Below are 24,504 nucleotides of genomic sequence, written 5' to 3' on the forward strand. Positions count from 1 at the left end.
AGTTTGCAATTCGTTCCTTTCCATTTCCTTCAATTTTATTTCCTGTTTGTTTCTCGTCACCATTTTTATTTTTGGTTCAGCTTTAATTATTTGATTCTCTTTTTGATTTTTTGCCGCAAAAATGTCACGCCCAGGATTCCCCCGTGGCTTCCTTGGAATTGATGGAAACCGCATCAGTTCTTTACTTTGTAGTATGCGCAACAAATGGGGACGCATTTCTGCACTGATGAAATTTTCAAACACTGGGTTTTTTTTCAATGCAAGTGATGTAGCATAGGCAATAGCAAAGACGCCACAGTCGTAACTATTCGACTGCGCCTGTACTTCAGGGAACAAAATTGTTTTCCTGTGTGGAAATAGAGCATTCACAAACGCCTTCTGTAAAGGCGGCATAGATTTGCCCTTGAGACTATCATATATTCGCAACACGTTGCCATTGTAGAATAGACACACCCAATGTCCAATTCCACTGTAATTTTCTCCATAGTAAAATAACTGGATGTGTGTCTGATTACGATTAACAGGTGATATGTCACAGACAGAGTTCAAAAAATCCATTGGACAGGGCTGGGATAACGTATAACGATGTAAAATATTATTAAAAACATTAACACAATCGTCCTCTACATAACTAGTTTCACTTAATAAGTATTTGAAATCGTAATCGACGTTTTCGAAATCCATTTTAGTCAGTCTTACAGTAGGTGCCTATAAAAATGCAAAAAGAAGCTACATTTATCAAACTGTCGCTTGACTTTAGACTGTATACAGTCATACAGATAGTGTACATCAAAATATGTATAACGATTGTACCTACTACAAATAATAGCAGTCGAATATATCATTTATTTGAATTTCAAATTAAATATTTTGTAAATATTTCTACCTACAAACCTAAAATTGTATTTGTTGAATTATGCCCGTTTCTCGTGAACGCGTATCGTACGCGCGCGTTTTTAATTTGCATTGATTAAGTTCCTACGCGCCATTCCGAGGGTCGCGCGTTTTGCTCGCCGATATGGCGCGTATGAACTAAAACGATGTAAACTAAAAACGCACGTGTACGATACGCGTCCATGTGAAACGGGCCTTAGGTACTTTGAAACAGGTTTCACTTCACCCACGCGTACTCGTTATATGCACAGATTTTTTTCTCGGTCTCGACAAATAAAATATTAGGTTTGTATTTAGAGTAAAACTAAAATAATATAATTAACAAGACATAAAGTGGTCTAGGATACTTACGGGTTAAACAAGACGCAGTATTCTCTCATCAATAGCAGGTACTTCAGTACTGTACAAAACATGGATGTTTTATAATCACAATATTTTTATATTTAATTGACGGATTGATGTTTCGTAGAAGAATGATAAAAAACAAAATACAAATACAAATATTTCTTACGCGCTAATTATTATTATTATTGTAACCAATAGTAACTAAACTAAAATATCGAATAACTTAAAATGTCCAGCATAGATCTCAAAATGTCTGAGCACCTTCCGGAGTTGGACAAGTATTTGTTGTTATTGCGGCAACAGAAGCACATGATCTGTCAAAATTTCTACTGTCTAGTTTTCTCGGTTATTGAGACACAGCCTGGTGATAGAAGATATCTTCTATACCGACTATGGAGGCGGACAGCGGAGCCGCCAGAGGATTTATAGAGTCCTGTTTTACGGTACGGAACTCTAAAAACTAAAAAAAAACGAATATTTCAATATTTCAATTAGTTATTATGTTATTATGTAAAGAAAATGCCAATGTAATATTTTTTATAATTATTATTAATTATGCTCATTTCTCTTAGTCAAATATTAACCAATATCAACATAAATATCAATTCATGATATGGTACCTCCACGCGCATGCGCAGAAATGTCACAGTTTAGTGTTTAGACGCTCCTAAACCGGAGACTCCAAAAATTGAGTCCAGCGTACTAGGGGCGCATGAACAGGTAGTTTTATTTCTGGGTCGTCGTGGGCGGCGGCGCACAGTGGCAGTTGTAGATACTTATTCGAAGACATCACGATCACAAATTCACAACATAATCAATACATGTACTACGTTCCATGTATTCAGAGACCAGAGTTCTCCCGAATATGTTTTCCCGATGACCAGCTATATTCTTATACATTTTGAATTACCTACTATAAGACTAATTTATGAGAAAGGAACTATGTATTAAATTTTCAAGTATTTTAACTCGGCCAAAAAATTTTTATCGATATTAATAAAAAAAAAAAAAAATTAACTAAAACGAATATTTTAAATGCCTATAAATAGCATTAAAATAAGTAAAATATTTTGAAAATTAAATCATATTTTAAAGAAAATGCCAATCAAAATAACTGGTGAAATTTTCAATTATCCACGACTTATACTTTTTGAATAATAACAAATATTTATAATCGTTTGTGGATAAATCGTTATCGTTACGCAATTTCGTAAAAATTTAAAATTCAAATGCTCATAACATTAATATATTGACTTGGATATTGACTTTTTCAACGGAAACCATTCCCGAAGTTTGAAATTGAAGCATTACTTCGACAAGTTATGCAGTACACAGACAAACAAAAAATTTTAGGTATAGGTATACTGAATTTATATTTTTTATACGTTTCGAAAGTTGTTAGCTATTATCTCAAATGTTAAAATCCAGCACATCATTAATATTGTTAAATTATGTTATGTATCTATATCGCGTGTAAATATATTTTTTATAATACTGTAGTGAATAAGATAAAGTGGTTTATATAAAAAAAAGATATAATTGAAAAATTAGGTATCGTAAACATTGTACTTCGTATTAAATACTTTTCCAATATTTATCAATAAATGTAAATAATAGTCTTGGTATTTCTTCAAACCTTAGTCATTCGAATACGTATAATATTTTATTGGTACTGGTCTGTTGTCGCCCCGCCACGGGAACGAACATTTTTATCGCCCCGCCAATTACGAATGCGAGATTACCTATCGCTTTGTTTTATTAGTTTAGGTAATTTTACGGTACTTATCGGTTATCGCGACTACCTAACAAAAAATGTAACCGCCCGAAGAAATATTAAAAATTCAGAAAAAAGTCAAAAATGTGACTGCGCGTGTTTCGGCACTCGTCGCTACGCTTCGCACAAATCGAAAATATCCCTCGACTTGCTATGCAACGCCACCTTAAGTAGGTCACAGGGTAAATTATGTCGTAGTATATGGGCAGTAGCAAGTCGAGGGATATTTTCGATTTGTGTGGAGCGTAGCGACGAGTGCCGAAACACGCGCAGTCATATTTTTTGTTAGGTAGTCGCGATAACCGATAAGTACCGTAAAATTTTCTAAACTAATAAATTAAAGCGATAGGTAATTGTTGTAGGTATAAATAAAATAATAGGTTCGAAATCGCAGCATTCGTAATTGGCGGGGCGATAAAATTTTCGTTCCCGTGGCGGGGCGATAACATGATCAGTACCATTTTATTTTATGTTGATTGTGAAGTACAAACTTAAGTTCATAAATTTATAGTTACATGATTATCTCTATTAAAGTTAAGTATCTAAAGTAATAAACAAAAAATTACCGATGAAATTATTACCTTTTTTAAAAAAAAACAATAATTATTATTTTTAATTATAAGTTACTACATAATGTAAATAATTTATTCAAGGAATAATATCGTTATTATTATATTATTTTAAACTTAATTAAAACACATAAATATTTTTTTAAACCTCATTCCAACAGCTATAAGCTGTAAGTGTGTATAGTGTCATTCTCATAACATACCTATATTTTGCCATACCAATACAACTTTCACTAAATCACTGATAGGTAAGTATTCACACCAGCAATCACATCTATAGAAATACCATTTTACCAACTAACAAAAAATACAAACATATTTTATTGTATAGTAAACTACTAAACAGAAAAATCAAAAGTAAAAGAATAGGTAACATACTTGTAAAGCTTTAATTGTTCCAATTTAAACAACACTTTTCGATCTACTACACCAGACCAACAAAAGTTTCTGTTAATTTTCTTGCTGAACAAAAATAATCGTAATATAATAAATTAATTTCTGTTTGTAACATTTTTTCACATTGATTACACTAATTAATATATTATCATTATGGTTGGGATTTTAATGCCCAAAAAAATCTCAAAAATGCAGTATCAAAATGCATTTATATTTATTATGGCTTAATAAAAAAATTGTATAATTAATTTTTTGTTATTATACTTTGTTACTTGTTTTGTTTTGTTGTATTTCTGTTTTCTTAATCATTCATTATAAAATAATAGTTAAAAAAAATTGTTTAATATTTTAACTTGTTTTTGCTAGTACATATTAGCCAATAAGTATATTATAACAGCGATAATTTAAGCGGAAAATCCTAGCTATGATAAAATTGTTATCGACAATAATCGATTGTCATGCTATATAATTTATAAATCGTACCGTAGCGCATCGACAGTTTGCCGAAAATATCTTGTTAATCCCAACAATTTTCGTTCATTTTATGAACAAATTGTGAAAAATGCTCTAAAATCTTCAAAAAATGCCCTAAAAATACATTTAAAGTTAATTATGACAAAAAATGCAAAATAAAAATTACTTTAAATTAATCAGCATCGCCCAACACACATTTTATGCTTACGGAGCAACGTTTTAAAACACTAGAAAAAAATATGCATCTGCATCAAAATCCCAGCCCTAATTATCATATAAATACATGTTATTTATTTATTTAGATTTAATAAATAATATTATGATTGGTAGGATTAAAATGTAAAAATTATTAATCTTAATTTATAGGTATTATTTTGTGAATTAGTAATATTACCATATATTCGAACAGAAAATTAAATCTTGTTTAACATTAGTGATTACTAGGGTTAGGATGTTTATATGCACTAAAAAATGTATGAATATATTGTATGCACTTATGCACTAAAAAACAGTTAAATACCTATGCATGAAAATTTTGAAAAATATGCATTAAAAAGTAAATAAATGTGGACAGAAAAATATTTTATTAAATTATATTATTAACTATTATCGCTCGATTACATTTTTGAATTTTTTATTTACTGTATAAAATTATATTAAATATAAAAAGCTATTACAGCTTTAACCATATATGGCGCAGCGTCAGTTAAAAATAATAAGACGTTATCATGAAGTACACCGTTTGGCCATAAATCATAATAAATTCATTGATTATCAAATAACTTACTAATAGTTGAAAAGTTGGCCCTTTCCAACTGTTCTGAAATTAGCAAAAGGATTTTATCCGGTTTGTTTTTTGTAGTGTGCCAACTACTACATTTGCTATGTAACGGCCTTCATAATCACTTGTTTCATCGATCGAAATCCAAATTTTTTTGTCGGTTAAATTACTTCGAATTTTAATCATTGTTTCTTGATAGCACTCTGATAAATAGTTTTTGAGCATTGTCGATTCATCAGGTATCTCTTTTCCTGTTTACATCTCCAAAAAATTCAACATTGTTGATCTTATTTAATGGTTTGTTAGCTGAAATCAATGCTCTACATAAATCTAAATAATTTAGATTCAATTATTGAATGACGAAATTTTTATGTTCGACATTAATTGTCGTTTATCAGATTTTTGTTTTTGTGTACTTAATCGAATATGTTTAGCGGTGTTCATATGCTGTTCAACAATAAGCCCACGTTCGCTGCCGACCTTAACTTCGCATAATTTGCAATAAAGTATTAAACCATCGGTGGATAAAACGTGTTCACCAAATTCTTTTACAAAACTCCTTAATCTGTTAGAAGTAGAACAAGAGCTTATTACTTTAGGCATAACTGAGTGATATTTTTAGTGATTTAATAAATCAAATAGATTAACGTAAAAACGTATAACGCGCAGTATAGGTACTCTTCATTGGTCGTAGACTAGACGGGCAACTAACTACAAATTATAAAACGTTTTGTCAAAAAATATTTGATAAAAATGTAATTGTTCGCAGTTTTCAAATAAGTTTTGATTGTGACAATTGACGAGGGTTATCGGCATTTATATTTAGGTAGGAATTCTCAACAATAATTAGATAACTGATAATTTGTAAAATGCTTTATACAGATAATCAAATGTACGATATATATAATATATCAAACTCGTACATCAGATTCGATTAATAAAATATAAAGTAACTGTATTTTCCAGAATTTTGTATCAAAAACCGTCAAATATGCGCTTAAAAACAGAAAAAACACAAATTATGCACTTATAAATAAAAAATGGTAAAATAAGCAATTCTATGCAAAATAAAATTTTGATATTTTGAAAATAGATATCATATGAAACACATTTTTGTATAAAAATGAAAGCTATTGGACAACCTAAAAAAAATATGCGAAATCATAGACATTCTAACCCTAGTGATTACATATTATTATAATTTATTATATAATTAAATACTTTTAAATATTTATTTTTATTTTCTAATATTAACTATAAAAATTTAACATAATTGCAATGGAATTTTTTATAGTATTAGAAGATGTAGGGCAAAATCCCCCACCATTGTACCATTAATTATTCCAGCACCCAATGTGCCAATGTGCGCCTATGAACATGATGGGTCTTAAGTGTTATTTCTATGTATATGTAGTTATATATGTACGTATTTTTATAAATAGATAACTATAAACTAGGGCATAATATCATTGTAGTAATAAAAATATAAATATCAGTTTTTCAATAAATTTGTAAGTTCGTTTTTTTATTTCAGTTTATTGGGACAACCGCTTTATTGGAACAAAATAACACTCAATCACAATGTGTCCCAATAAAGCGGAATCGACTGTTATAATAACATACCTAATTAATATGCTGTATCGGGCAACGCACACACCTAGGTAGGTAGTAGACTTAGTGGAATGTATAACTCATAAACATCAATAATATATTAATAGAATTATAAAGGTGTATAACATATTGTTATGTACCGAATACCATTATTTAGTCTTATATACACGTGTAGTCGTGTAGGTTCCGTCGGTTCCGATAAAGAGCAAGCCGGTAATCACGACTGTACACACGTCTTGTCGGCGAGTCAGCCCAACACTCAAACAACCGCAATCAGCAATCAGCTTAAGCCTAGTTCAGTATAGTAACTAAATATATTTAGTAAATATGTAATTTATAAATGTAATATTGCGATAGGTAGCTTAATATTTTCAAAACAGTGTGTATATTAATATCAAGCAGTTGTTTTAATTTAATTTTAATATTGGTTTGATACTTTTTAATACAATTTATTATGCACATTATACTGATCGTTTAGTATTAATAGAAGAAAATGGTAAAAAAACTCAACAGACGAGCTCATACATAACAATATAGGTATATAATTAAATAGGTACCTACTACCTAATATATAGACCTATTAATAATATATATATATAATAGGTCAATGTATTATTTAGTATTAACCATAGCTAAATATATATATAATATAATATATATTTAGCCATGGTGATGGTATTAACTAAATACCTTTATATATGATACCCAAGTTTGGATTACAAGCAAATGTAATACAGTGATAAACTGATAAGTGATAATTGATAATGATAATAACCAATATATATTATTATTTTTATTAAAAAACCGACACTAAAAATAAAAAAAATAAAAAACAATTATAATCTAAGACTTTTGAGACAGTATCCGATCGCCTACAATGTACATCAAAACGTTTTCACATCGTCATTCGCCAGTCAAAATTATGAACACAGAACAACGCAAGAGCAACTGTGAGTGGTTGTTGTGAAGTAAAGGTGAAATAAATTAATGGTAAGAATGTTTTAAAGTGCACTTTTATTGTTTTGTTTGATTCTGAAAAATGCTATTATTCTATTGCCGTCGTTGATAATAGGACTATAGAACATAATACTCGGAGCATCTTGATAAATACCAACACCACTTACAGAAAGACCTAGCAACTATCGCCCACTAAGACTCTCTAGTTGTAACGTTTTTAAATATATTTCATTCTGTTTCTAGTTTTTAGCATAATTTTTATTATACCTAAAAAGTAAAATAAGAGAAAGATATAACATCATTTTTTATTCAACGTCTACCCGACATTTAGACTAGAACAGAGGTTCTCAAGTCTCAACTTTTTTTGACTCACAGCATCCTTAGTCATTTTCTAAAACTCTGGAGGCACCCTATAGACTACTTTGGTTTTATTTAGCAGTGCATAAGTATAAACAAAAGTAGTACCAACTACCTAAGATGTAGGTATATAGTATTTTATAAAACAAATTTTTACATTGATAATTCACTAGGTATACATTTTTATTTTTTATTATTATTGCATAAATAATATATTTCAAATAATTTCGTGGAACCCTAAATAAAGTCCGCAGCACCCCGGTTGTAAATCTCTGGACTATAGTCTCGCCACTGAGGTTGGGTGTATGAATATTGTACTATTTGTACTTTATCATTTACACATCAAAATATGTAAGGAGGATTAAGCTAATATTGAAAGAGCTACCTATTCAACAATTTTAACAAAATATATTTAACATTATAAATAAAAATTTTTTATTAAACTTAATTTTAATGAAAACATTTTTTATCTATAACATAATTTTCTTGTCTTTTAAAAAAGATTTAGATATATCAAAATATTCATAAAATAGCACATAGTATGTAAATCACTTAAAAGTTGGTATTTGATGCTACAAGCAGCATCAAAAATTGAATTTTAATGGAGGTATGACAAAAATTTTTTTTATGTTTAACTTAAATAGATATTGATTAAAAAATGTATAGAATTTCAGTACTTTTAATTCTTTCGATAATAAATTGATAATTTGAAAACAGCACTTAATGAGTAATAGCATCTGGTGGCATGTATCCTGAATTACTGTAACATCGTAAAGTTACTCTTCCATTTGGAGCAATAGAAAGCCATGTTATACTTGCATGATCTAGTTTCAAACGTAACCGTGCCTCTGGTGTCAACTGCAATGATCTATAGCATAAGAACACAAAGACACAATAATTAATTTAAAACAAGAGCTAATAAAATATTTTCTTAAATAGAAAAAACTATTCCTAAAATAAAATTATAGGTTTTGTTATGGTTATCAAAATCTATAATTTCACATTTTTATCATCAATATAATATTAAGGATTAAATGCTTATGTACAATAAATAAATATCATAATTACTTCATAACAAAATATTTTATAACATTTGCATGGCAAACTATTAATTCATAAGAGTCTTTTTTTTGTTCAGGTGGTGCTCTATGAATGAATCTTCGAAAAGCCACTTCTTTACGACTTTTATCCGTATTAAACTGTAAAAAAATCATAAAATGATGTAGGTTTATTTTATACAAATTATAAAAGAGGTAAATATTTATTTAATTTATGTTTACAATTAACTCAGGTATCCAGTGTTTGGATAGTGGATCTGGTTGAATTGGGGATCCAGTTAATAAATCAGATGTTGTTATAGGAATATTTTCAGGCAATTGTTTTTGGATTATTGAACAAGTTTCCATTGCACGAGTCATTGTTGATTGTGTAATTTTTGTCCATGGATAATTCAATATACTTAAGCGCTCGCCAGTAAAAAATGCTTGTTTTCTCCCTGCAAGAAAACATTTTTTTTAATTAAAAGCAATTTAATTTAAATAAAACAGTGAATACCTTAATCCAGTAGTAGATAATAAATAATAAATGTAAAATAAAAAAATATTTTTATTTGAATATTTATTTATATATATATTATAAATGTCTATTTTTATAAGTGTTATCAATAATTTTATTATAAAAGGGTTATTGATTAAATATTGAATAAAGACGATAGACTATTTTAATTGTTTTTGTCTTGTTTTTTAATAAATTCAAGATAACAGTACATAAATTAAAGTAAATTTATTAAGTATATTTCATTACCATAATATAATAAGTCAAATTGCCTATTGAAATAAATAATTTTATCAAGATAATATCACTTAATAACAGATTTTTGTTTAAATGAAATCATTTGGACACAAACATTTATCATTGTTCATAGATGTTAGATACATACCTAATTCAGTCAACTTTCTATCTCCATCAGTCTCACCAGATAGATTATACTGGCCATGTCTAATAAGGAAAATGTGTCTTGTTGCACAGGATTTTTGGCTTTTAATTTGCTTATCATACTTATCTTGAAGCTCTCTTTTTTTTGAGTAAACTGGTTTTACTAAACTTTTAAGTTGTCGCCTGGAAAAAATTTATATGTTGACAAACACATCCAAACTTATTTACATGTAATAAAAGAAAAGGTTAAGAATAAATAAAATATAATTTATTAGTATTGTTACTGTGAATTCTGATAGTCACCTGGTGAATAAATGGGCGAATGTTGAAAAATTAAAATAATATAGACATTTATAAGTGGATTTTGACATTAACATTAGGATTTTGGTCAATGTTGACATACACAACACAGTTTTGTTATATGTTGACATAGGTACGCATTCGCACATATTGTTATAGTATTATAGTGTTATAGTACTTTAGTTAAATATGTTTTATTATAAAATGGAAACAACATAATATTAAATCAAAAATTTATATTTTTCAACCAAAGAAAAAAGAATTATCATATCTTTTTTTAGATACTAAATCATTAAATTTATTATAAAATACTTCATGCATAAATTACATTTTAAAAAAAATCGCTTTAATAAAATTGTAAAATAAAAATATATAACTATGTTAAATAACAATAGGTAGGTATCATACTAAATGATTTGCGAATATTCACAGTAACAGTATCATTCATTGTGCTGAAAGACTAGACAATGTTAGTTTTGATTAGGACTTATTTTGCAATAAGCAAAAAAAAATTCAATTGAGATTATAAAGTAAAATGTTAGTAATAGAAAACAAGAAACTAAATACAATACATTTTTCTTATAAGTAACTAGGAATGTGAAGAAACATACAAAAGCAAAATTTTAATAAATAAATACACCTATTTAAGTACTTAATATATAATAACAGTGAGCAGAATATAAATTTAACAAGGCAGTCTTATTTGATTGTAGTTATTAGTATTTAAATATTATAAAATAAACAACATAATATGTATTTGGTGCATAACTTCAAGCATCCAGCAAATATTATATTTTGGTGTACTCTTGGGTAGCTTTTATTCGAAGTGGGTTTAATCTTAGGTCCAACAGCACTTTGTACGCTTTAAGGCCGCTCTGTAATCGATGCATCAACTTGTAGTTTGTTTTCAACTTTTAATGTTTCATTAAACATTGATGATGAAGGTGACATTTTTGGTTTCTTATACTTTTCTAATATATGTTCAAGTGTAAGTAAATTTAATGTTATTAAATTTTCATTTCTTTTTGTATTAATCATACCATTAATGCAGCCATGTGTGTGACTTTCTAATTGATTATTAATCATGCACCATTCATTGGTATTATCATCATAAAATAATCTATCCATTATACTCTGAAGTTCATCTTGAGATATAACATTTGCCATGACTATATTACCAAGTTTTAATTGACTTAAATTTTAATCAAATAAAGGAAGTTTTTTATCTCGCATTCCTACCATTGTAAATGTTTTACCAGTTTCAGTCTGTCCATATGCAAAAATCGTGCAAAATGTGCAAAATTAAATCCATTCAAAATAGATTCAATGAGAGAATGAACCATTTAATTGTACAGCTCTTCGTGAGTGTATTTCCAGTCTTCAAGTCCAGATTCAAAAATTAACTATTTATAGGTGCTCAAAAGTCAGAATCATCATTTTTGAGAACAGCGACACCGACAGAATTTTCACCTTAAGATATTTTTATAATATCTGTATATCCGTTAGACACTTCTTTAGAATTCATTGGTCTACATCTCATAATCACTTGGACGATTTCTTTTATTGTTTTAGCTGAAGGCTGTAGGTCACTTCGTTTTGTTGATGTTTCCATTGTACAATGGTTTAGCGGTAATAGTGTAATATTTTATGTATGAGTAAGATAATAGGACAGGAACAGTAAATATTTTAATAAGGTCATTGGTAAAATTAACAAAATATGAAGAAAAAAAATTAAAAACACAATCCTGTCACAGTAGAACATTAATATTAAAATATTGGATAGTAAAGCAAAGCGACAGGTGTTGTTCACAAAGAACAGACAAGAAGAAATAAAAAAAGGTATTATCGTGTGAATAATCGGCACAAAACCGTCTGGGCACTAGAACACGAGCAAAGCGATACACTTACTTATCCCAGTTAGAATCCCAATTGTCCTCGAATATTTTATTATAACTCTTTTCTAGAACATTATTTACTGGGGCATTGGTCTTGTTATATTCTTGAAAAATGAATATTCCAAAACCGCTGACGACACCAACACTAGTAGACAAAGCTAACTCGCGTAGGAAACGTTTGTTGAGGTATTTCGACATATTGTGATTAGCGACGATTATTATGTACAACAAAACGTATCACCATAAGCATATGTATGATGTAGGTACTCTAAAATAGGTCGTCTCAATAAGAAGGACCTGTTGCACGATAACATAAACACGACGAGAAACGATGCTCATAAATTACAGACGGTCATAGGTAGATAGTGTAACAAATCATTATAGTTAAGCGCACATAATACTCATCTATCTAGCGAATGTTAAACACTCAAATAATGTTCGATGATTCGGTTATCGAGTAGTAAACGTTAAAAAGTAATCGGTATTTCGTGAACAGCAAACACCAAACACGGACACGATAATGAACGTTAAAAGCATGTGGTTTGGTCGACAATCCAAACGGCAAACGTCAAATGTCTCGACCACGGATCTTACATATTGTTCTGTAGGCTTTATAGGTACTACATACAGGTATAGTATACACTATACAGTCTATGGTCGTACTATAGCCGCGTAAATTTCAAGGTAGATATATATATGTGTATCCTCCACCTTCGTAAATAGGTATAGTTAGACCACAGACATTATAATATGTGTCTGGACCCAAGGAGTATTGATATATCGATAAATAATTATAAACCTGTCCTTAGTCGGACCCTGTTGGACCTTATATAGTTAATATATAGTTATATATGTACATGTGTGTGCTGGAGGATGACGCGCGACGAGCATACAATATAGTGATAAACTGATAACGGTTAAATATTATTATTTATTATTAAAACAAATACAGTCACTAAAAATATACGAAACAACAAAAATCGATTAAATTCTATGATTCTCGAGTCCTGATTCCTGATCGCTTACAATTATATTTCAAAACGTCATTTCATCGTCATTCGCCAGTCTAAAATAAAGTGAACACTATATTATTTGTATTTTGTAGACGAGTAGTCGACACCGGCTGGCGGCGGCCAGGGCAATGTTAATGCTGTCGACTGTATTCGATTGTTGTGTTGAACGTCTTAAAAAACAGTTGTTACATACTTTAATAAGTAGGTAACTATTTGTATTTTTCGTAGTACTATTTCGTGTGTTGGACACTAAATTTTGTGTTGATTTATCTAGATGATATTGTGACAGGCCAAGTTTAAGCGACCGTGAACGGATGTTGTGTAGTATCGGTGAAAAAAATAAATGGTAAATATATTTCATGTTGTTTTGTTAGTTTCTGATAAATGCTATTCTATCGTCATCTTTAATACATTGCTCTTATAATGGTATATGGTACTGGGACTTTTCTCAGCTCACTATGTTTAATTTCTTCCCTATTAATATTCTGCATTTTTGGGCCTATCACTTTTAATACCTTCATGTATTGTATTTATTATAGGGTATCATAGCACGTAGTAAGATCAAGGTTTACTCGGATGATCCGGATAAATGCCAATATCGCTTACAGAAACACTGAGCAACTATCGCAGTAACGACTAAAGCTATAAGCTTACAGCTATAAACTGTCATATGTGGACTAACTTATTCAAGCAGGTCTTGATCTGAAACAATTATGGATTAAACTATTTTTACTTTTTAATTTAAAAACACTATCAAGGTATATATGATAACCTTTCAATGAACTCTGGGAATTTTAGTGTACACATAATAAATCACTTTCATTTTTAGATAACAAAGAGAAAAAGCCGGTCTACCTCAACAACAAAAAATCAATAATAGAGCAGCAGCAACAATTAACAAGTACAAGAGTCATTAAACAAAGAAACCAACACTGTGGAAAAGAGGATCAAAGCGCTGCACAAAATATTTTAGGATTTTGCTAATATAACTCTCAATTTAATTTCACAGTAAGATACTAGATACTTTATACATAATATGTTCTTATTTTTTTTTTAGTTAGTAAATTTGTATTGATTTATCTAAAATCTAGATCAGAGGTTCCCAAACTTTTTATTGTACGACCCATTTTGAGAATTTTTTAAAATTTGGTGACCCTAATTATTAATAAATGACCTATTTTTTTAGTGAATCAGTTACTTACAACAAAAAATATAAATTAATTTTTAATATAAAAGTATAGCGCAACCCACTTAAAATATAATCATGACCCACAGTTTGGGAACCTCTGATCTAGATGATATATTGTAGTAGGCTACATTTAAGCAACTGTGAATGAATGTTGTAAAGTAGCGGTAAAAAAATTAATGGTAAATATATTTCAAAGTGTATTTTTATTGTTTTGTTAGTTTTTATTACCATAAATTTCAAAATTTAATTTAATATAAAAATAATATTATTTTGAAAATATTTTAAAATTTTATATAAAGTTCCATATAAGTTAGCCTTATAGTGATTTGAAAATTATATGAATACCTAGGTACAATTTTTTTTTATTAAATTTTGAAGTTCAAATATTGACAAAATTCGTCGAAATCATTAATATTTGCTAATAATTTTGTGTTAATAATGTATACAATCTTTTGTATAAGTCGTATCTAAGAGTTGAAAAATTAATACTAGGTTTTCCAGAAGTTTGGCTTACAATAATTAAAAAATAATTTGAGCATTGGCCAATTAAATAAATTTTATCTTAAGTTAAAATTTTTATGAAATTAAATATTCACTTATAATATATCAAATTATGGGCGCCCATAGATAACATTTGGGGGGGGGGGGGTAAAAAAAAAAAGTTCTCAAATGTAAGGTAATAAAGATAATAATAATATTATGATAATATTTATTGAGATACACATTTTTAATATTTTTTATCCAGGGGGGGCAAGTACCATATCTTGCCCTCCCCAATGGGCGCCCATGTATCAATTATCAAATAATTTTAGATTTTTGTTAAAGTTAAAACATTTTAGTTATAGAAACTTGAGACATTCACCAGTTGTGTAAATTACCATTTTCTTTACATGATTTTAATTTTGGAGTGTTTAGGTCATTAAAACACACGTGAGTACCTATGTTCTGTGTTTAATTAAGCCAAATAATTAATTACAAAAATAAAAAATTATATGATTATGAATTTAAAAACTTAAAAAAAGGTGATTGTTGTTTAAATTGATTTTAATGTTGCAAACTTAGTTGGATAATGTATAATAATTTAAAAAATATAATAACATATAATTATTTATAATAATATTATAATATATTTGGTATAATAAATGACTAAATGTCAATAAGAACATTTAAAATCATATTAAATGTTGTATTTTGTAGTTTTTAGGATAGGTATATATCACCTATATCAAGATTATTGTGTAAACTTGTATCTGAGTATTATAATATTATGTTTATTCAATAATGCTCTGCTGTACATTGAATGCAGGGGCGTCATTTGCGGTACGCAGGGTATACATTTGCGTACTTAAAATTCTAAATTGTAATTTTTGGCCCGTAAGGCACATGCACATGGCCTGCTCGGCCACATCACAAAAAAAAAATAAAAATTATATTTATATAATTGTATTAAAATAATAAATTAATATGTAAATATTAATTACTATGATAGTTAATAATTGATTGACTGATCATGTCTTTATTATCACAAAACAACCGTTGTATGATTTATTCTGTGCATATCTATTGTATTGCTTAATATTGTAAATTATTCATTGTTTTTATTTGAATTTGACTGTTGAAGTTTCAATTGATATTAAATTTAGAAATTTATAGCTTTTGCACTGCTTACTGCTTGTATTATGTAATTATACTTTATTTTAATTGTGTTAATAATTATTGTTATACTACTATAATATTAATAATGTCAAATATGTCGAGAAAAAAAATAAATAGTGACCTGTTCAATATTTATGTGTACAAAAAAAAAAAAAAAATTGAAATGACGCCCCTGATTGAATGTACTGAGTAGTTCACTATTATAGATGTGTTACATTTGAATTTAATGATATATGTATTCAAAAAATTATTCTGAGCGGAAACGGTCTATTAGCATAATCATCAAGTATAATATTATATTTTTTTGATATATTTATTTACCTAAGTCATTTATTTTACTTTTAGTATTATAACAAAAAGTTGATACATTTTTTTTCAAAAATATTGCTTCTATTATATTATTATAAAAAAATATATTTTATTTTTACCATACATCAATTTATACAGCTCAACATTTAACAATATCTTTCTGTAAATACTGTGAACTGGTAGAAAAAGATTCGTTATACCTTTAAACAAATAACATTTTAAAATAAATCAAAAATATTATTTAGTAAAATTTATAATAGGTAATATAAAATACTTTAAAGTTTAGTTTCCATTAATAATGTTTTTAAATTATAATAAAATAATTAACATATTGTTATTATTTATAGTTTAAATGTCAAAATTGGAAATTAAAATGTCAATAAAAAATAATTGTCATTATACATTTTTTAGACTCTAAGTATTTAGTATGAACTAATTATGAAGAATGTTGTATTACATTTTCAAAACTTAGATACAAAAAAAAAGGTTTTCATAAATTTTTAATTAATGCCAAATAGATTGAATTTTTTTGCGATTTTTACGAATTTCATCAAAATTCTATCCATGAAAGCATATAAAAATAATTGTGCATACGTATTTTTAGTATTTTTATAATGCTTTAAGAATCACTTTTGTGCAATCTTATATTTAATTTTAAAAAATTTAACCCACCGAATAATTTTTTATTGCCATTTATAAAAAAAAATAAATAAAAATCTTCCATAAAACGATAATATAAAAATTTTCTAAAAATGTTTAGTATGTATAATGTATGGTTAGTTGTCTTCGAGTTATGTCAAAACTACAAAATTTTTTTTTCAAAAATTAGATTTTCGTAAAAATTGCCGTTTCTTCTTAATTTTTTGTTTATTTTACCCGGTTTTAAAAATATAAGTACTGGGAATTTTTAAATTTGACCTATTTAAGGTACAAACTAGATCCGATTTGATAACCAAAACCACTCCCGTTTTTGAAAATCAAAGTATTTTATCGAAAACTTTTTGCGTTCATGTCCATAAAACAAAAATAAACACATCATGATAATATCAATACATTCATCGCCATTCGTTCCGTTCAAAATCTAATATTATGTATAGTTGGTACCTTATTTCATATTTGTACCTATATATATTATATTTATTGCATAATTTAGATACACGCAATTAATAGCTATTGTTTGTAATGTATACCTATACCAATTATAAAAACATATTATGTAAGCCAATAAAAGTTGTGTCATAAAAAATCTAATGAGTACGTTATTGTCACAGTGGGTATCTAATTCGACGAGGTAAATACAACACGAATAATTTGTATTTACTTAAAAATAAACTTAAACATAGTTACCAATAACAATACAGGTACCTATGGTTAAATGAACTGAATAACACAATATAGCCGAACGACATAACACACGTAATTGAAATTATCAAATAAATACATATTAATTGTATTAACATAATTGACGCACACATACAACACTTATTTATATATCCATATACTCGGGTAGTTACTAGCTATGTGTTGTCGGATATTACAATTTGATGTTTACCTACCTACAATTTTTATTTACCTTTTGTTAATTTTCTATTTGAGTACTGGTCAGGCACAAACTACATCCAACTGCTACGTTAAAACGATTAAACTTTGATATCACACGATGATACCGTTTTGCGCCAGAGACATATTACTTATAAAAGTAGTTGGTGTTGGTGTAGGTACTTACTGGTTGCAATAGCTTGTGTCAACTTCCCATAAAGAATTTATAAAATATAATATTATACATAATAATTATAATTATAATTATTACACTCGCGATGACGACGACGACATCGATAACTACGTTATTCGGTTGTATTTTGCTTCATTTATTTGTGAGTAAATTATAATAAATAAACAATTTACATATAGGTGAAAGAGATTAGGAGTGACAACTACCACCCAATGACTTATAATTGAAGTCTAATTTAACACATTCATCACAGTAACATCTCAATTATTAGCTAGCAATCTATGTACTAAATTTCTATATTGTACAACAAAAAAGCTTCTAAGTATTTCTTCTTTTTTAATAATGAACCTATTTAACTAATATCAATTCAAATATTCACATATTATATCAACCGTGTTATACTGAACAATTAAAGTATATTTTCAAACAAAAAATATTGGATATTGTCGGATAATTTCGGAAAAGTTTTGTGTACAAAAAAGTTTTTCAGCTTTCACGGATATGATTGGTACACGTTTAAAAAAAGCAATTTCACTTACATTTTGTATCTATCAAACCTTTTATTTTTATACTTCTTGTCTTTAAATATTTTCGAAATAATTTGCATAGTTTATTTTTTCCAAAAAGAGATTTAAATATATTTGAATTTTGAGCTTAATTTTTTGTACTAGCTGAATTTATTTTTATCTTCTTTTACAATATAATATTGTAAGGTTAATCAACAAGGTTTTATCTTATGTACATTTAATTTAATTTTTACTCTAGATTGATCATTTCCTTTTTTAATGGAAGTCACATCATTTTTGTCCAGTACCAAGATTATATTTTTAAATATTTAATTGTTATACATTTTTCATAATAATTGAGGATTGGTACCTTCACAGATTGTGAAGGTATTATTTATTTTTTTTTTTTTTTTTCTGTATTATTTATCCTATAATAAATTATCAGATGTTATTTCTTTGAAAAATTATAGTCTTAAACAGACTTTACTTTTTTAGAAATATTTTTTGATTTATTCTTCCGCACTATGTAAGATGTGAGTTAAGTGAGGTACATCTTCCACTCTAATAATAAAATACATTAATGGCTGACTGATTTGATCATATAAACCATATAAGATGATGTAGTATCATTTAATACAAATAATACATGATTATGTTTATTATAATTTGGCAAAATAATAATGAAATGTTTTACGTTTTTTTTTTTAGCCACTCGAGGGGGTTAGTAACCACAATAACATTTGTTTAAGAACGTCCTTCAATATCCGTAAATTTATCTAAACTACGAACCTAAATTGTCTTATTTTTAATAAAAGATCTGATTAGTGATTTTATCGATAGTTTCCCCTGTTTTCTAATAGTATCGAATAATGTAACAACTTATTCATTGAGAATTATTTTATTTGTTAATTTCTTTAGAACACTTTTAGATGTTTATTCTGCATAGTTTTTGTAAAGAAATATTGGCGGATAATAATAATCCTCGGTATAGGATATAAGTAAAAATAGTAAAAAACAATTTCTTAATTTGGTTATATGTTTAAACATTAAATCATGTATCTACTTGTATTTAGTCTTTGGTTTTTATTTTTAAGTTCAATTTCATTTAAATGTTTAATATACCTACACGAAACTGCAGTTTGCAGTAGTGCTAAGTGGTTGTATGTAATGGTTACTTTCTCCCAAGCAGTTGTTGTAAGTGTAAATTATATACACAATTTTTATCTATTTCATCATAGAATATAACAAGAGAGAAGGTCATATAATAATTAAACTTATCAATAATTAGTAGATAATTATATAAAAGTATGCAGAAAAATAATATCAGGTGGAAATCCTGCCCGGCTGCTCCCTCCCAAATTACGCCTATGATTTTGTATAACACAGATACTTAACAGTAGATAATATACAGAGTGTAACTGGTCTATTTGACATTATTGAATTTGTAAAATAGACGAGTTACATCCTGTATACTATATAATAACTGGATCACAGGTCGGCAAGACCGTATAAATCGTCTTATTTTAAAAAAGAACACCTTAAGCTATGAATTTATTAGTTTTAAATAATGATTTGAATTCAATCTAAATAATAAATATACTTCCTTTGGATAACATGTTATAACGCAAAACCGTATTAATTTGTTATTTGAGTGAAGGTTTTAACATCGACCGCCCCCGTAAGATCGACAGATGATAATTCAGATTTGCCATTCGAGTTCAACTTCAAAAACGGATCCGTGGTTACCGAAGATAACGTACTCACCCAATCGGTTTCAAGTGATGGGCAAAATGTACTTAAAACAAATGACCCACAGCCAATAAAGAAATATCAAAAGGTTAACAAAAGTTCTAAATCGTCTACAAATCAGAATCCAAATAAAAAACAACATGCAAATAATTATAAAGCAGCGAACAGTGCAGTAGAGTATCCTGCTAGTCATACGAGTACATCGTATTATAGCACTTTCCCCCCAACGATGAACAATCAATGGGATTTTTTCGAAAATTTTAGCAAGTATGTATAAAATCATATTCAATCACTATAAATTTCAAATACTATATACATATCTTAAAATGGTATTATATTACTAAATATATTTTGTTAAACATATTTAAATGCAATTTTAATTTTTTTCATTTACTTATTGCCAGCTACATATTAAAACAATATGTTTCCAGTGTTTCCTACTAATTTAAACATGTTTGTATGCAGGTATATTCCTGGATTGTCTGGTATAAGAATTCAATACATTTAAAAACATACAATGGTGCACTTTTATCAAAATTTATGAAAATATTCATCTAAGAAAATAACAGATAATCGAATTACAATTAAGTATTAAATATAGTAAATACCATTATATTATAAATTAATGATATCTATATTTATATAGAAAATATACCCATTAACTATTTCATTTTATTTTTATTGAATGTGTAATAGCTACCTAATAAATACGCCATATCGCATTATTTACCTTGAAGTACCTATATAGGTACATGAAATAATTACATTTACGGTTTTGATTAATTATTATATTATTATATATACTTTTTATATAGATATACCAGATACCTATTATATATATTTATTATCAATGATGTTTATACAGATAATACCATTAACATCTTCATATAATATATGTGGTAGTTATACACATCTATTTTAACTTTTAAGAGTACATGAACAATGAACATAAATTAAAAATCAAAATATTTAAATTAAATAATTGAACACTTCAAAATTATGACGATAAATAGCTTTTAGGTACACAAGTCATAAACAGATCAATTACAAAGTTAATAATAAATTACACCTACTGGCTACTACTTAAAAAAAAACATTTCAATTAATTTTATTTTGTTTCATAATTTATTATAACAAAGGATTATCTAGGTCCTAGAAAACTGACGTTATATTGTCTGGTAGTTTACGAAAATAACTTGGGAATTTATTTAGCAACGTTAATGGTCGGTTAATGATGTAAATGTTCAATTTTCGTAAATATTATTGAGAGAAAACCGTATTATAATTTATAATGTTGCGGATTTACATAATAATTTTATATTAAACATAGAGTAAATTAATCTATAGTGTTTTATCATACTTACTGTTTTGTTAAAAATATTGATGCTGATAAACCTAACATTATTATTACACAAGATTAAATTATGGATTAAATCAAGATACACCGACTTATAAGAAATTGTTTTGTGAAAAAAGTTTATTTAGTACTTATATATTAGTCTCTTAAGACTATTAAAATATTGATGTATCTACTTTTCAATATAAAAGTTCGTTTTTGAATTACGTGAATTATCTAGAATAAAGTAATTTAAAATTGTAACATCCCGTATAATAATTATTTCTTCTTAAATAATTTTTTTTTTTGTTATTAAAATCAAATTACACCGTCGATATTTGAATTTTTACCAAATGTTTATAATAATTACGAATATTTAATATAAAAAAAAATGTTGAGCTATTATATAGGAATGACAAATTTCCAATTTTTTTTTATGATTGTCGAAAAAAAATTATTTACTGAGTTTAAATTCTTGAAAATTTTACATAAGATTCCACATAAATTGTTCTTATATTGAAACGTGGCAGGAAGAACATTTTTAGACTTAAAGAGATATTTTCATTTAATAAAAAACTTTATTTACGGTTTAATAATATACACTTTATAACTAAATAAATTAATATTTCGCTTAATATTTTAAAACATGAATTATTTCAAACCTTAAAACTAGGGTTGACAGTATTTTCAATACACCGGTAAAAACTGGTATAAGAAATACTGGTATCCGGTATATTCGGTGTTCTAGAACACCATTACACCGTGATTCGGTAATTACTGTTGTCGACAATGAAGGGCTGCATTTCAACCAAATTCTGAATGACGTACAATGAACGCATCTACATGAGGGCAATTGATCTATAAATTTACAGAATTGTTAGAAAAAAACAAAATTGATTTAACAAATTTAGAAACTTTAGACAATGGTAAACCTGCATGTACCTAATAACTCTGTATTATATGTGTAAAATAGACAAACACATTCAATATTTTTTCTTGTGGTTTTTGAGTAATCATAGAATAAATTCATTCGACATCCGCTGTATAAATTATAGAAAATAATATTTTCGAGGGGTTAGCATATCTTTTTTACATTATAAGAATATCATCAAAATGCATATGATTGTTTTTACTGTGTTTAATTCCGTTTGTTCGATTTTAATCACCGTTATTTATAATTAATTTCGGTCATTTTTTCATCGGTAGTGATCTTCATTTATACAAATTCCACTGCGTTGTATTTGTCGCAGCATCCAACGGCAGTCTCCGCAAAGGTGAGCGAAAACCGTATTTTCTTATACTTAAAATAAGAATAATTTTAAATTAATGCTGACAGCAGTACTTGTATATCATATCGGATACATCGGTATGATGGTATAAATAAATTCTTCCTACCTATCCCGTGTATAGTATATAATTTATATTTTAGGTAGCTCTTTTGATAGTGCAACTAAATACAGAGCAGTAAGAGGAGTTTGTTCAGCTGATTTTAATACAACAGTACATCCAGTAGCAAGTGCTGGTGCCAATTTTCGTAAGCTATAACAGTTGGATAGTTCCAGGGTATAATTGATTCGACTACTCCAACAGGTTGGCATTTGGTGAAAATATGGTCCATCTATAAAGGTAATATGTATTTAAATATTTTAACAAATTACAACTGATATAAGAGTAAATTAATGTTGCAACTTTTTCAAAATGTGTTGAATATTAAAGTCACAAATGTTCAATCTTTGGCTACAGCCTATTTGCGCCACAGAGTGGTAACTGGTAGATACATTTGCGCTCGAAAGATAATGTACTAGGTGAAATGTAAAATGTTGTGGGTATTCTTGCCCGGGCGCTGTTGGTATATAGGCGCTCTTAAGTGTTGACAACCCGCACACTAATACTATGTAAGGGCGCTAAATTTTTATTAATCTCAGGCGTCAAATGTCCTAGATCCGGCACTGTGTACACGAGTTGGCTAGGAAGAACTTATTTGTACCATTATAACGAAATATCCGATACGATGTATAAGTATTAAGTACCGTCATCATTAATTTAAAATGATTCTTATTTTAAGTATAAGAAAATACCGTTTACGCTCACCTTTGCGGAGACAGCTAGTTGAATGCTGTGACAAATACTACGCAGTAGATTTTGTATTAATGAAGATCACAACCGATGAAAAAATGATCGAAAATTAATTATAAATAACAGCGATTAAAATCGAACGAACGGAATTAAACACAGTAAAAACAATCACAAGCATTTTGACGATATTCCTATAATATAGCCCAGGACGACGAAGTAAAATATAAACAAACTATAAGCATACATGCAAAAATAAATATTATAGTAAGAAGTATCTATTATATTATTAGTATCCATAGGTACTTATTATTTTAAGAAAATTTTTTAAAAATATATTCGTAAATTATTTAAAATTGTAAGTTTATCACATAATTATTATTGCCTACTCTAAATATTTTGAAAATTGCATTGTGTATCTACCTATATTGATTATAATTATTTAAATAATAGTGAAATGTTTCTACAGTTAATATTTTAAATAATAATAAAATAACAAAAATTGTTTGAGGATATAATAAGTAATAACAGTAATTGTGTACTTTGAATATATTTTATTCAATAATTCAATGTTGTCATTTGTTAATTGCAAACACTCATAAAAAAAGTTTGTGGTATTATGTTCAACTTTTTTTTAACTTCTGGTAAAAAAA

At 27.6% G+C, this 24,504-nt stretch overlaps 2 protein-coding genes and 4 long non-coding RNA genes across 8 annotated transcripts; 3 read left to right on the forward strand and 3 right to left on the reverse strand.

Annotated features, from left to right (window-relative positions):
- Positions 1 to 566: 566 nt before the first annotated feature.
- On the reverse strand, positions 567 to 4,069 carry LOC126551972 (uncharacterized). The gene is made up of 3 exons (XR_007605838.1): positions 3,961 to 4,069; positions 1,246 to 1,699; positions 567 to 708 (listed from the first exon to the last, which is right to left on the reverse strand). It is a non-coding gene; the product is annotated as an uncharacterized LOC126551972 (long non-coding RNA).
- LOC126551971 (uncharacterized) lies at positions 1,585 to 7,357 on the forward strand. Its single transcript, XR_007605837.1, has 3 exons — positions 1,585 to 1,682; positions 6,768 to 6,894; positions 6,962 to 7,357. It is a non-coding gene; the product is annotated as an uncharacterized LOC126551971 (long non-coding RNA).
- Positions 7,358 to 7,540: 183 nt separating this feature from the next.
- On the forward strand, positions 7,541 to 14,695 carry LOC114130311 (uncharacterized). 3 transcript variants are annotated; one of them, XR_007606146.1, is made up of 5 exons: positions 7,541 to 7,834; positions 13,394 to 13,502; positions 13,576 to 13,647; positions 13,841 to 14,059; positions 14,131 to 14,695. It is a non-coding gene; the product is annotated as an uncharacterized LOC114130311 (long non-coding RNA). The 3 variants fall into 3 exon arrangements; XR_003592913.2 differs by lacking the exon at positions 7,541 to 7,834 and having other exon boundaries at positions 13,250 to 13,506; XR_003592912.2 differs by lacking the exon at positions 7,541 to 7,834 and having other exon boundaries at positions 13,252 to 13,502.
- LOC114130307 (serine/threonine-protein phosphatase PGAM5, mitochondrial-like) lies at positions 8,700 to 12,940 on the reverse strand. Its single transcript, XM_050207591.1, has 5 exons — positions 12,302 to 12,940; positions 10,098 to 10,276; positions 9,439 to 9,653; positions 9,227 to 9,357; positions 8,700 to 9,026 (listed from the first exon to the last, which is right to left on the reverse strand). The coding sequence occupies exons 1-5, from the start codon at positions 12,484 to 12,486 to the stop codon at positions 8,879 to 8,881; spliced, it is 858 nt and encodes a 285-aa protein (XP_050063548.1). The 5' UTR covers positions 12,487 to 12,940; the 3' UTR covers positions 8,700 to 8,878.
- Positions 14,696 to 18,106: 3,411 nt separating the features above from the next.
- On the forward strand, positions 18,107 to 21,112 carry LOC114130310 (uncharacterized). The gene is made up of 3 exons (XM_027995257.2): positions 18,107 to 18,329; positions 20,351 to 20,709; positions 20,908 to 21,112. Exons 1-3 carry the CDS (start codon positions 18,273 to 18,275, stop codon positions 20,948 to 20,950), a joined length of 459 nt encoding a protein of 152 aa, XP_027851058.1. The 5' UTR covers positions 18,107 to 18,272; the 3' UTR covers positions 20,951 to 21,112.
- A 1,171-nt stretch (positions 21,113 to 22,283) lies between these two features.
- Positions 22,284 to 23,968, reverse strand: LOC126551873 (uncharacterized). Its single transcript, XR_007605759.1, has 5 exons — positions 23,870 to 23,968; positions 23,174 to 23,396; positions 22,912 to 23,078; positions 22,721 to 22,818; positions 22,284 to 22,636 (listed from the first exon to the last, which is right to left on the reverse strand). It is a non-coding gene; the product is annotated as an uncharacterized LOC126551873 (long non-coding RNA).
- Between the last annotated feature and the right edge of the window lie 536 nt (positions 23,969 to 24,504).

The sequence above is a fragment of the Aphis gossypii genome, chromosome X (assembly GCF_020184175.1).
Source record: "Aphis gossypii isolate Hap1 chromosome X, ASM2018417v2, whole genome shotgun sequence".
Taxonomy (NCBI): Eukaryota; Metazoa; Arthropoda; class Insecta; order Hemiptera; family Aphididae; genus Aphis; species Aphis gossypii.

Coding starts and splice junctions, on each gene's coding strand:
- LOC114130307 (XM_050207591.1), bottom strand. CDS start 12,486: ATGTCGAAATACCTCAACAAACGTTTCCTACGCGAGTTAGCTTTGTCT. Junction 10,277..12,301: donor TGGGATTCTAACTGGGATAA/GTAAGTGTATCG, acceptor AATTTTTTCCAG/GCGACAACTTAAAAGTTTAG. Junction 9,358..9,438: donor ACTGGATACCTGAGTTAATT/GTAAACATAAAT, acceptor ATTTTTTTACAG/TTTAATACGGATAAAAGTCG.
- LOC114130310 (XM_027995257.2), top strand. CDS start 18,273: ATGACGACGACGACATCGATAACTACGTTATTCGGTTGTATTTTGCTT. Junction 18,330..20,350: donor GTATTTTGCTTCATTTATTT/GTGAGTAAATTA, acceptor ATTTGAGTGAAG/GTTTTAACATCGACCGCCCC. Junction 20,710..20,907: donor TTTTTCGAAAATTTTAGCAA/GTATGTATAAAA, acceptor GTTTGTATGCAG/GTATATTCCTGGATTGTCTG.